The sequence below is a fragment of the Lissotriton helveticus genome, chromosome 10, assembly GCF_964261635.1.
Source record: "Lissotriton helveticus chromosome 10, aLisHel1.1, whole genome shotgun sequence".
Classification (NCBI taxonomy): domain Eukaryota; kingdom Metazoa; phylum Chordata; class Amphibia; order Caudata; family Salamandridae; genus Lissotriton; species Lissotriton helveticus.
In genome coordinates this window covers 49,996,614-50,009,351 of record NC_136071.1, presented here as the reverse complement: position 1 = coordinate 50,009,351, position 12,738 = coordinate 49,996,614, and the positions used below count along the sequence as shown (strand labels likewise).

Genomic DNA, 12,738 nt, shown 5'->3' with positions numbered 1-12,738 from the left:
TTCAGGGAAAACAGACAATTCATTTTCAGGGATTGCCAGTTGTCCGAGTTACATGGGATCCCAAGATCTGTAACGTGTCACTCATTCACTATGTCTCCCAACTAACTCACCATCTCACCCATAACCTCCTGTGGTTCTGGATACATCCCCATGGCACTATATGTCTTCCTTTAAGCTCCTTTGTATCCCCTTCTATGTCTCATGTCTTCTCCATGCCTGCCAAGTGTCCCCATCAGCTCATCTTGTATCTTTCCATCAAGACTCAAGCCTCCCCAATAGCCCTGCTGTCTTCAAATGAGTTCTTTTGTCCAGCCAGTATTGCCTACTTTCACACTTGGTACCATAAGAAGTGAAGAGCAGTGCTGAAAAGACAACATGGATGCAGACCTATTGAGGACATCTTATATCTGGCTGACTGAGAAGGAATTGAGAGGGGCCACAGATTAGAACATTTGTACTGGAAGGCTACTTAGGTCTGTAGACCAGTATCTTAAATTCTTTTTTGTTTATGCTTCATTGAGTGACTCTTTCGAAAAGCATGTTATTCTATAGAAGGATGAGTTGTTGAGTGTGTATGCTGCTATTACTTACTCTCTACATTGACTTGATTCAATGCTTTGCCTCCTGCTAATTGCTTCCCGCAGGAAGAGACAGTCCACCCAAAAGGAGATTGCATCTAATGCAACCATGAGACAAACAGAAAAAAACTGGACGTCAGTGAAGTACTTCGTCCTGCTGGGACTGTCGGACAACGCAAATCAGCAGGCTGGACTCTTTGCATTGTTCCTTGCCATGTACTTGACGGCTATTATGGGGAATGCCCTGATTGTAGCCGTAATTATCAGAGACCTCCATCTTCATACCCCTATGTACTTCTTCCTGGGCAACCTGTCTTTTGTGGACATTTGCTTCACTTCTGCTATTGCCCCCAGGATGTTGAAAGATATGCTGTCAGAGGTCAGAACAATCCCTTTTCATAGCTGCTTTGCCCAGCTGTATGCATTCTTCTGCACAGGAAGCACCGAAGCTTACCTTCTTGCCGTCATGGCTTTCGACCGATACATTGCCATCTGTAACCCACTCCGCTACACCTCTGTGATGTCCAGAAGCCTCTGCATATCTTTGGTGTGTGGGTCCTGGGTCGTTATGAACATGCATTCTTTGCTGCACATTGGCATTGTGTCCAACTTTGAGTTCTGTGGCTCCAATCTCATCAGACATTTCTTTTGCGACCTCCCACCCCTCCTTAAATTGGTCTGCTCCGACACCACCTCTTATGAATGGGTGATCTTCATTGAGGGCTCCCTTGTCTCCATGAGCCCCTTTTTGTTCATCATTGGCTCCTATGTTTATATCATCTACAGAATCCTAAAGATCCAATCAGCAGAAGGGAGGCAGCGGGCCTTCTCCACCTGCTCCTCCCACCTCACTGTAGTGACCCTGTTCTTTGGAAGTATCTTCTTTGCCTACATCCGCCCAATCTCAGCCAACGCACTAGACCAGGAGATGGTGGTGACGGTGATGTACACCATTGTGACGCCCATGTTGAACCCATTCATCTACAGCCTGAGAAACAATGACGTCAAAAGTGCAATGAAAAAAGTGGTCAGGCTCTCATAATGAGTGGCCCAATAAAAGTTTTCCCCATCCCTCAGAGTTACGGAAACTGAGGGTACTGATAACACCAGTGATAGGGGAAATCCAACCTTATGGGGTGTACCTGCGGGTCCTTTAAGTAATAAGGAATAACTGGGAATCAGTAATTCTTGGTTGATTTCACCTGGTCATTTGAGTATGTTGGGCTAGATTTCACCACAAGATTTTGGTTGCTTTTTATTTACAAGCCCCACATAATGAGGGCTCTGTAGGAAAATATCTGTGTAAGAAAGATGATGGGTCCAGCAGCTTGATAGAAGAGCTTTTAAAATGCAACCCAAAATGCATATTTTCCACACAGTCAAAATATACATGAATTTATGCTGTAGTCAATGGTTATCTATGTGTATCGTAAGCCAATTAAAACAATGATGTTTTTGTGAAATTGACGCTACAGTTCCAGTATCTCATTTAGGTATCATTAAAGTTACCACTGGGTTCCTCCTGCTAGCACTGTACCTACCCTTGCAAATACTGGCCCTGATGTCACGTGAGCAGCGGCAAGAATAGAAGTTAACATCCGATGAGCTTTGATTACTTTCTGTTGCTCCCTCTGGGGTCCAGGACATTAGGCTTCTGGTTTTGGAATGGGGAAAATTCAGCAATCTTGTTATTCTGCAGTCAGGTAGTGATTCCATTCAAAGTCTCGGGTTTCTGATGTGAGGTGTGGGGGAACATTCACAGATTCAAAAATTTAGCATTTGGAAGTAAGAATATAAGTACTCGATTTAACAAAGGGCCTCTGAAGTTGTGGCGGGGGCCCGCACTTGTGGCGGAGCCTCTGCAATGATAAACTGCAATGCGGATGTCCCACCATGAGTGGGGGCCCCCCACCATGACTGCGGGCCCCTGCCACAACTGCAGGCCCTCTGTCATGAGTGCAGAGCGCCCTGTGAATCAGGCCCAAAGTGTTTTACTTTAAATTATCTATTAATTCACTGCCCTAAAGGTATCGTAGAGGGAGGTAGGGGAGAGAGGTGCCATCTTTTTTTTAGATGGAAGTTACTGGGCAGTGCCTCAAAGTCTATGCACCTGTACCTGCTTTCAGATCTAAAGTCCTAAAGTCAACAAGCTCAAAAGGATCCAGGTACTTCTTATCACATGCTGGCTGCGTGATGTAAGGGAAACAAAGACACCCAGCCTCCAGGATTTAGGTTGTGGCAGAGATCTCCTGATGTTGGTGCAGTCGCTGCTTCAACCTGATGAGAAACAGAACACACCATATCAGCAAATCTTTTACAGAAGTCAAGAACCAAATCATCTGAGATATTCACAGGCATGTTGGAAGGCACAGTAGGTAATCAGCTCGCAAACCCGATAGGAACCTCATGAGGCGACAGGCCAGTTCTTCTATCAGGAACACCACGTAAACTCATCAGCAAAAGAGGCAATGCATTGGGCCATTTCAGCGACGTTGAAGTACACCTTTGCCAATCTCGACTTCAGAGTGCCATTGACCTGTTCAACAATTCTTGAGGCTTCCTGCCTGTAACTGCAATGTAGTCTCTGTTCCACCCGGAAACTGCACATAGGAATTTCAGGACAACATTATTAAAATTAGTTCCTCGATCCGCCTCCTATATAGTTAGGAATCCGAACCTTGGAATGAGCTCCCTCAACAACAGCTTAGCTACTGTGAGACTGTCACACCTCTTAGCTGGAAAGGCATCGACCGAATAGGAAAATATGTACACCACAACCAGAATTTACCTCAATCTATTGCACATGAGCATCTCAACAAAATTCAAATATATTCTATTGGAAGGTCCTCCTGACCTCCCTAAGTGGTACCGGATCTGACACATCTTTGTGTGTCAACATCTGCAAAGGCTTAGCCATCAGGGAGAAGTTGGGAATCCACTGTTGACAGTATCCCAACCATGTGCTGAGGTCACCAAGGAAAGGACAGCAATTACCTGTTTGGGCCAGGAAGAACTGAGGGGCAGAAATGTTGCCTGTTTTACAATCTACAACCACACTACAGGAAACAACTGAAAAGAAGAGACATGCACACAAACTCAAAACAAACACATACCTCTTTCTACCAAACAAACAAGGTTGATCCACCCTACTCTCACTCACAAAAAACCACCTAGTTGTATACTATACTCCTACACACCTTTCCACCCCTACGTCCACCCACTCCAGGAGAAACCTCATCTCTGTACTACAACATAACCAAAAACATATTTTGCATATATACCAATAACCAACAAAACATACACCATCATCCTCACAAATTCCCATCCTTTCCAAACAAACCCCTTTCACTGCCCTCTGCCGAATCCTAGCATTTCCCTTGCCATACTTCTGGGCTCTTTACCCAACCATCTATCATACCACTTTACCATACAGCTATCCTCTTCTGGTCACACAAGACCAATGACACAACTCTTTCAAAACTTCCTTCCACTAATAAGGCAAGATCATCCCCCTACTCAGCTTGCAACCATCTATCAAACCCTGTTTACCCAATATTACACTACACAGAGACTCTCCTCTCACACTCAGTACCCCTTCTCCTTCAACCTGCACAACTCACTGGTACTTCATACTCAAATTCTACACTTCAAGTCACTGCCAAAATACCAGATAATCCTACCCCACAAAAAAAATATGCATATGAATTTTAAGTGAACCAAATCTAACACATTCAAAAATCCAAACCATCCAAACATACCTACATGCATCCACTCTTCTATGAATACCAACATAAATAACATACATTTAAATCCATCTCTATCTCACAATCTCCATTCAACAAAAAGACCAAATTCTGAATCCACAATCACTATCATCCATTGCTGAATTCCGGGCCATAAAATATGACCCTCAAGCTGCACCACCTCCCCTCCACCACACACCTTCCACCTTCAACATGCGCAAAGGAAAGCAACTCCACAACACTCTTCAGAACCTTGCATTCCCTTGTTAATCACATGATAAGCCTACTTTTCAGACACAAGTCCACAGTCCAATCCCTCAATTTTAAACCGACTCACCACCACCTCCAGCCGCACATGCACACCCAAAGCAATGTCTTCTAAGCCCTTTGAAGGAAGATAATGAGAGACAAAAACACATGTTCGGTGTCCTGCAACAGTTAACACCACCAACACTAGTACACCACCCACTATTTCAAAAAATAAACTCACTGTCATGCAGTACAAATTTACACCATCTACAAAAACATTCTTTAGACTGCCTACTGATAAATGATTGTTCTATTAAGGTCATCCTTGTAAGGGGCTACTTTATGGTAATCTTTTTATGTTACTTTGTATTTCTCCACAGACCACCACATAACAGTGCAACATTCCCAGGCACAATACAATATACTCAGACCTATGCATCCTTGGTGACCTCAACATATGGTTTGACAGACCTAATATGTCACACCTCAGAATCACCCTCACTGGCCTATACACACATAGCCTACCCAATCATTTGCAATCTCACACGCATCACAGGACACACATTGGGTATTAGCTTTGCCAACCAGACCTAGTCACTTTCCAAAGGATTACTCCAGTCACGAGGTCAGACCACTACCTTGTTGTCTTCCAACACAAGACACCACAACTCACTCCTTCTAAAATCATCTGACCTGCAACTACATATCGATCTTGGAACAAGCTGAATCTAAAGAAATTAGAAAGCCTACAAATCTCCAACATAGATCTGGTGACAATAAATTCTGTGCAAACATTCTATGGATTGATCCAGGAAGCTTATGTTCTCTTAATTCTTCTGAAAACATAAGTATCACAAAAAAGCATGACCCTTCAATGAAGGGAGAATTACAAAAAGATTAAAAAAACAAATTGTTAAGCTTCAAAACAACTGGCAAACTAGCACAAAACAAACAACCATCAAGACAAGTTATGCCTAAGCAGACATAACAGAATACACAAATCTACAATGAAAAAAATAAAAAAAAGAAGAATTTTATAAAAGACAAATAATTCCATAAGCCGAAATTCACAGAAGCTATAAATCCTATTTCCTCAAGTGTTTTGTGTCAAACTGGCAAATCATTAAACAACTAAAGCAACAAAGAAACCAACAGCCTGACCTGTTTCCAATGAAACCCTCAAGGGGAAGGTAAACACATCCTTTACGCTCCTGCAAAGAACTGTCAGCAACCACATTTCTGGATCTCTTAGGATTTGACCAATGCCCAACTCTTCAAGAACATTACCTTAACAACGTCAGTGGCCCTTCCAGTCAGAACACTCATCAGTAACTCCTTAACAACTGGAGTTTTTCCAGAAGACCTAAAAAAGGCATACATATGCTCATTATTAAAAAAAATCCAACCTGCACAATCAAGACCCTGACAACTACAGGCCCAAAGCAAACTGACCATTCATGGGCAAACTCACGTATAGAGCAGTCTTCTCCCAAATGTCACAAGTCACTGAAGACGATTCCATACTTTCTGACTTTTAATCTGGATTCTTTCTCAGCTCTAATCACAATCTGGGATTTTCTTAAAAATGCAGTCTACCAGAATGTGGTTACTGCCCTTCTTCTCTTGCACCTTTCAACTGTCTTTGACACAGTGGATCATGAAACATTAATCCAAAGAGTTAAGGGAGCCAGAAGAGAGGGCACAGCTCTTGCTTGGATTGCATCATATCTACACAATAGAGAAAATATTATCCATACTCCTCCATTTCATTCTAAACCATACAGCGCTAAAGCAGGAGTCCCTCAAGGGTCAATCATCTCAAACAAGCTTTTCTACGTCTACATAAAATCATTACCAGATCTATTGATGGTTTTGACTTCACTTGCCATAACTACGCAGATACTTCTGAAATTGGAAAGCCCAAAGGACATTTCAACATCAGAAATCTTCAGTTACATCCGGGCCACTGAACAATTGGTGACATGGACCCACCTCAAAAATAATGCCTCCAAAACTGAAATAATTGCCTGTAATGGTTGGAAAACCTATACCCTCTCTGCCACTGGACTGACGATCCAGGGCCACTACCAAAGATATCTAAGAGGGTAAGAAAACCTAAATTTACCATGGACAGCAAGCTGTCAATGAATGCCCAAGTGGATCAGGTTGCCAAATCATGCTTTATCACAATAAAAACACTGTGACACATCGTCCCGCTTCTAGGATTCCCCCACAAGATTCAAGCTGCCATCTTTCTTGTCCTATCAAAACTGGATTGCGTTAATGGTCTTTATCATGACTCATCTTCATCAACAATGAGAGGATTACAGAGAATTGAGAATGCTGCAACTAGATTGCTACTACATGTAAAGCCACAAGCACACCTAGCCCCTGCCTTGAGGGCCCTACACTGGTTACCAGTTTCAAGAAGATCCTTCTTCAAGCTGCATTGTACCACTCACAAACAAATTCATGGCAGATTACTCTTCATCAGAAAGAAAATTATCAAATGCGTACAACAAAGGAATTTGTGCTCGAGAACAGCAGCCCGCCTCAAAATTCATGCATACAAGAAAAAATCATCCTTTTCTGTTCCAGCAGCCAAACTATGGAATCCGCTACACACAAACATAGGATCCATGGACAATTATCTCAACTTCAGAAGAATAGTCAAGAGCTTGTTCTTCCCCACATGATGACTTAACTCACAACACAACAGTGTACCGCAATTGTATGTATAACACACTAAAAGCTCTGCTGCATATATTGCCTCTGTGGTGTGTGTATTTATATATATTCACTAAAAAAAAACATAGGTTTCAGGGACGTTATAGTTAGTTGGAGATTTCACTTGTACAAAACCATAGAAATTCGGCTGTTATAGTTAGTAGACCTAGCTATCACTCGCGCACCCGCAATGCACTGCTGATGACTTTACATATTACAGCACTCATGACATGCTCAGTGACTTCACTGATGACATCTCAAATGACATCACTGATGACATCATCCAGTGAATGTGTGTTTCTGTAAAGTATAAAAATATGTTTTATATATACATATATATATATATATATATATTTATATATTTTTATATATATATATATATATTTAAAATAGAGTCTATTGTTTGGCAACCCTCATTCATACTCATTACGCTAGACATTACAAGTCTCTATACCTGTATAGACCACGAAAAGGGACTTATTGCTGTGGAATTTTTCCTAAATCAAAGAGAACTGAGATTTGCATCACACAACAAGATGCTGTTGGAACTTATCAGATTTTGTCTGTATAACAACATTTTTCTCTTTCAGGACACCCTATACCAACAGTGTTCTGGGACTGCGATGGGTTCCTGCTTCGCCCCCAGCTACGCGAATTTATTCGTGGGCTGGTGGGAGGAGCAGGTAGCCTGGGCCCCTGGAAATGCAGTCTGGAGCAATAAAATAGTGGCTTGGAGCAGGTATATTGATGACCTGTTCCTTGTGTGGAATGGGTCTATAGAAGAGGCAAATGATTATATCTCTGTGCTTAATAACAATGAGTGCAACCTTAAATTCACTGGGGAAATCAGCAAAGAGAAGGTCAATTACCTTGACTTAGAAGTGAGTGTGCAGGATGGGAAAATCAGCACCAAACTTTATCGCAAACCAACGGCGGGGAACAGCGTTTTACACGCCTCAAGTAGCCACTCCCGGAAACTGATTGCCAACATCCCTTACGGTGAATTATTACGATTAAAGCGGAATTGCACCAACAATGAAGATTTCGAACTAGCAGCTAGCGATAGCATAAAGAGGTTCCAAAATAGAGGCTATAATAGTAACCAGCTTCGAGAGACATTGAAACGAGTCAGAAAGATCCCTCGCAGCAAACTGTTTGAAAAGAAAGTGATCATTGAATCACAAGTGGCCCAATTCAGAATGATCACACCGTTTGCCGCGAATTCATTTAGACTAAGATCGATCTTGTCCAAACATTGGCACATCTTGAAAGCGGACCCAATCATAGGTCCAGACATTCCAGCTGTGCCTGCCATTACCTTCAAAAGGGCAAGATCGTTACGAGATGATATGGTTCACAGTTATCTTCCAGCAGAGAAAAAACGCTTAGGAACTCTAAAGGATGCAAAAGGTTTTTTCCCGTGTGGGAAATGCAAGGCCTGCTCTGCTAGTAAGAGAACCTTGACATATGAGGTACCAGGTTGTCTAGGTGGCAAGAAAATTAACAAATTTATGTCCTGTCACACCGATCACGCAGTCTACTGTTTAGTCTGTCCATGCTCGTTAAGGTATGTGGGTAGTACCATCAACCCAGTTAAACTTCGAATATTGGAGCATATGCGGGCAATTGCCAATAAAGACTTCAGTTATCCGGTAGCACGGCATTTTGCCATCAAACACAAGAGTGATAGAACTCTGCTACGCTACTTCTGCTTAGATCAAGTGGTTGAAAATCCAAGAGGAGGAAATCGATTACAGGTCTTGAGAAGACTAGAATCTAGATTTATTATAGATCTTGAGACCAAGGCCCCCAAGGGACTTAATATAGGGGAAGAACTTGCTACTCACCTGGGCTAAGAACATGACCTATAATACACAAATAACCACACAATTCTGTACGCAATATCAGTGATCATTGAACTGGGTATTATTCTGAACATGTATATAGTGAACGCAATGTTTTGTATTTGTTCTTTATGGGATTTATTTTCTATGTGCTTTTTTCTGTGTCACTTTACTGAGTATCTAGCAACCTAATATTAGGTTGCAATTGCCGATCCACGGCAAGATTTGGTCAAACACACCATTTATTAATAAGAGAAGCGTTTTGTCGCTTTAAAAATGCATTCTTTGTATTGCACTTCACCTCAGATATGTGACTATTTAAGACTTTACTGTCTCTTATATCTGTTGCCGATACACGGCGAGATTTTGAGATGCCAAGGCACTAATGTCTTGATTGACGTTTTGAATATGATGCGAATAGTATGCATTTTTATTTCCCATGTTGATAAAATGTAAAAATGTAAATAATATAGGCGTTCAAAGATGGCGCGCCGTTTTTCGGAAAATGCATTAGTCCTTTGTTGATGTCGGCATTTGGCATGAACATAGATAAGGGTGTAATTATTGGCGCTTTGATGACAACACTGACGAAGGGATTCCATTCCCGAAACGCGTCTGCTTTGCTTTTCTGAATAAACCGTCTTGCTAAACTGCTGTTGCCCGTGTGAGTGCTGTGTTTTCCTCTAAGCCCGGCTGGGCATTTTTTGGAAATTGGAGCCTTGATATATATATTTATATATATATATATTCTGCTCACAACATCCTCAGGCAGTCTACCTGATAAGGAACGTAGCACTCGCAGGGGTGGTTTCCACTTCGATTTTATTGGGAAACACTCAGCACATCAAGACGCGTTTCAGCATGGGCTTTCGTCAGTTGATCTACAGAAGCGCGCGGCGGCCATTAGTATTTTATACACGTAGGACAAATCATTGACATTAACATAGGACTATCGTGCATCTACAAACAACATCTCGCGCCATATTGGAACATGCATTTTAAATGACAAACAATCTTATACGTCAAATTCAACCATCTATGCATGTATATCATTACTGCCTCATAAAGGCACCCGAGAATACCATATCCAAATGAATACGTATCTTCAAACATCCCGCCCTGAATGGGCTGTTGCAATGCACCCCGTCCCAGGTGATGCCTTAATGTCACCATCCCGCCCTCAATGGGCTAAAACAATTTTCTGCAAAACTTTTCAGTCCAAAATTCGATGTCACATACAGTATACTAGTCAATACTTCTATATAAAACTCGTTCTTTTGCTATATATTTACATACATTCGATCCAGTGGTTAATGCATATCACGCAATATATGGAGGATATCATAAAGGAACAAATCTTATCCCAAATGTACAGCCAGTTCTTCATGCATATTCAAACCATTCGGTGTTTTACTCTGCAAATCTATTATGTACCGCGATTCTAGTCGCCTGAGTTTCTGCAACCGGTCCCCTCCTCTAATGCTAGCTGGGACACTATCAAGGCAAAAATACGACAACAGATCCCTGTTACGATTATGTTCCTTCGCAAAGTGTCTAGCAATGGGGTAGGCTTCATCTAGATTATTTATAGCTCTCATATGTTCCAGTATGCGTATCTTTGCTTGATGCGTGGTGCTTCCAATATATCTATATATATGCCAAGGTGTATTGAAGTATGAGTGGATGTATGAGTGTCTTAATCGATGATTTAGTAGGTGTGTGACTGACTGCATAAGTGAATGAATAGATGTGTCCTACTGAAGGCATGGGTTAGTGACTAAACTGTGTGAGTTTCTTTATTAGTCTGTTAGTTGGTGTGTAAGCGGCTGCATGGCTTGGTGAGTACCTACATGAGTGTCTATATGGGTTATTTAGTGGTTGTGTGAGTATCTGTATGGGTGCCTGAGTGTCTATGTGGGTGGGTGGGGTGTGTGTGACTCTGTGCTTAGATATGTGAGTGGTTGTTCCACTGGGTGTATGGGTTCAAGAGTACATATGAAAACAGCTGTATGGGTGGGTGAGAGTGTGTATGGGTGTGTTGGTGAGTGAATGGATGTCTCAGTGGTGCATGTGTGAGTAACTACATATGTCATCAAGCAGTATATGTGAGTGTTGGAGTATATAAATGACTATGTGTGAGACTGAGTAATTGCAAGAATATTTGTATGGAAGAGTGTTTGTTTCTATGAGTGATTGTTTAAGAGAGTAAGTACATGTTAGTATCTGTATATATATATATAAGTGCGGTGGTGTGTGTATGACTGTATAAGCAAGGAAATGGATGTGTGATAGTTTCTTTGCATGACTGACCAGGTGTATGAGTAACTCTTTGGGTCAGTGGCAGTGTCTATATGGGTATATGAGTGGATATATCAGTGGCTGTATAGATGAATGACTGTGTGTATGAGTGACTGTATGGGTTAGTGGGTGGATGTGTGTGTAGACATATGAATCTCTGAGTAGGTATGTACTAACTGCTATTGGTCTGTCTATGGTTTCAATACTGGTGGTCGGTATTTTAGAGTGGGTGTATGAAAGGCTTTATTAGGGTATGAGGAGGTGCATCAGATGATCATGTGGATGATGTCATCAGTGATGTCATTTGAGATGTCATCAGTGATGTCACTGAGTAAGTGACGTAACGAAATTTGAAGGGCCCCCCTGCAGGGTACACAGAGGGGCCTCCGCTCCGGGTTTAATCCGGAGCTATCAAGCCTGAGTACTAATCCAGCAAATTTTATTTTGGTGGGCACGGACCCCAGAAAAGATAAAGGAGTGTATGGGAGAGGAGAGGCAGGCTGGAATAGATAGCATTTGAAACTGGTGCTGTATTGACAGTGATATTTCAAACCACAAAAAACACATTTTCATGCTTTTGTTCCTTCTCAGGAGTGAAAAAGGGTGGCAAATGGGTCATTTTAAAGCCACAACTGAACATAGTTCAAAAACATCCATACAGCAGAGATAGAAATTACCATCATGGAACAAATGGAAATGGAACGTTAAGATCAAGTGCTGCACGTAATAGCACATTGAGCCAGTAAACTTGGCTAAAACCTGATAAGATTTAAATGTAAGGAGGTTTGGAGTTTCTCCCGCAATGGGCTCTTATGAGCTGTGGCATATGGAAAATCACAATCAAATTGAATCAACCAAGTTAGCCAAAATAAGCCCCAATTTAAATACAGTTTTATAGAGGATTTGGTAATTCTCTCCTAAATGACAGTTTGAGAAAATTGGTGCCAATTACACATCTTGAAGTACAATTGTCTGAACATTAATATGAATGAAAACTGGAAAGCAAACACAAAACCTTCCTAGGTCAGGTTTGGAGTTAGTACTTTAAGGGATCAGAGGGTAAAAATATTGGACATGACCAAATAGTACATTTAATAAATGTTTTACAAGTATATTGATTTCAAAGTGATGGGTGGTAGGCCAGACTTGCTAGGCACATCGTGAGTGCTCCATCAGAACCTAAGTGTTTCTAGTTTACCTCCACCAAAAAACAAGAAGAAAATGGAGGGAAAAGCATGCATTTCCATTTCCAGTTCACATATCAAATGTCCAGAGCGATGTAAGGGGTAGATGCATTTT

The 12,738-nt window shown here is 41.6% G+C and overlaps 1 protein-coding gene across 1 annotated transcript; it reads left to right on the top strand.

Moving 5' to 3' along the window:
- Window positions 1–687: 687 nt before the first annotated feature.
- Window positions 688–12,036, top strand: LOC144785341 (olfactory receptor 1E2-like). Its single transcript, XM_078664302.1, has 3 exons — window positions 688–1,602; window positions 10,953–10,979; window positions 12,031–12,036. Exons 1-3 carry the CDS (start codon window positions 688–690, stop codon window positions 12,034–12,036), a joined length of 948 nt encoding a protein of 315 aa, XP_078520428.1.
- Window positions 12,037–12,738: the final 702 nt, after the last annotated feature.

Coding starts and splice junctions, on each gene's coding strand:
- LOC144785341 (XM_078664302.1), top strand. CDS start 688: ATGAGACAAACAGAAAAAAACTGGACGTCAGTGAAGTACTTCGTCCTG. Junction 1,603..10,952: donor TCAAAAGTGCAATGAAAAAA/GTGGTCAGGCTC, acceptor TTAGTCTGTTAG/TTGGTGTGTAAGCGGCTGCA.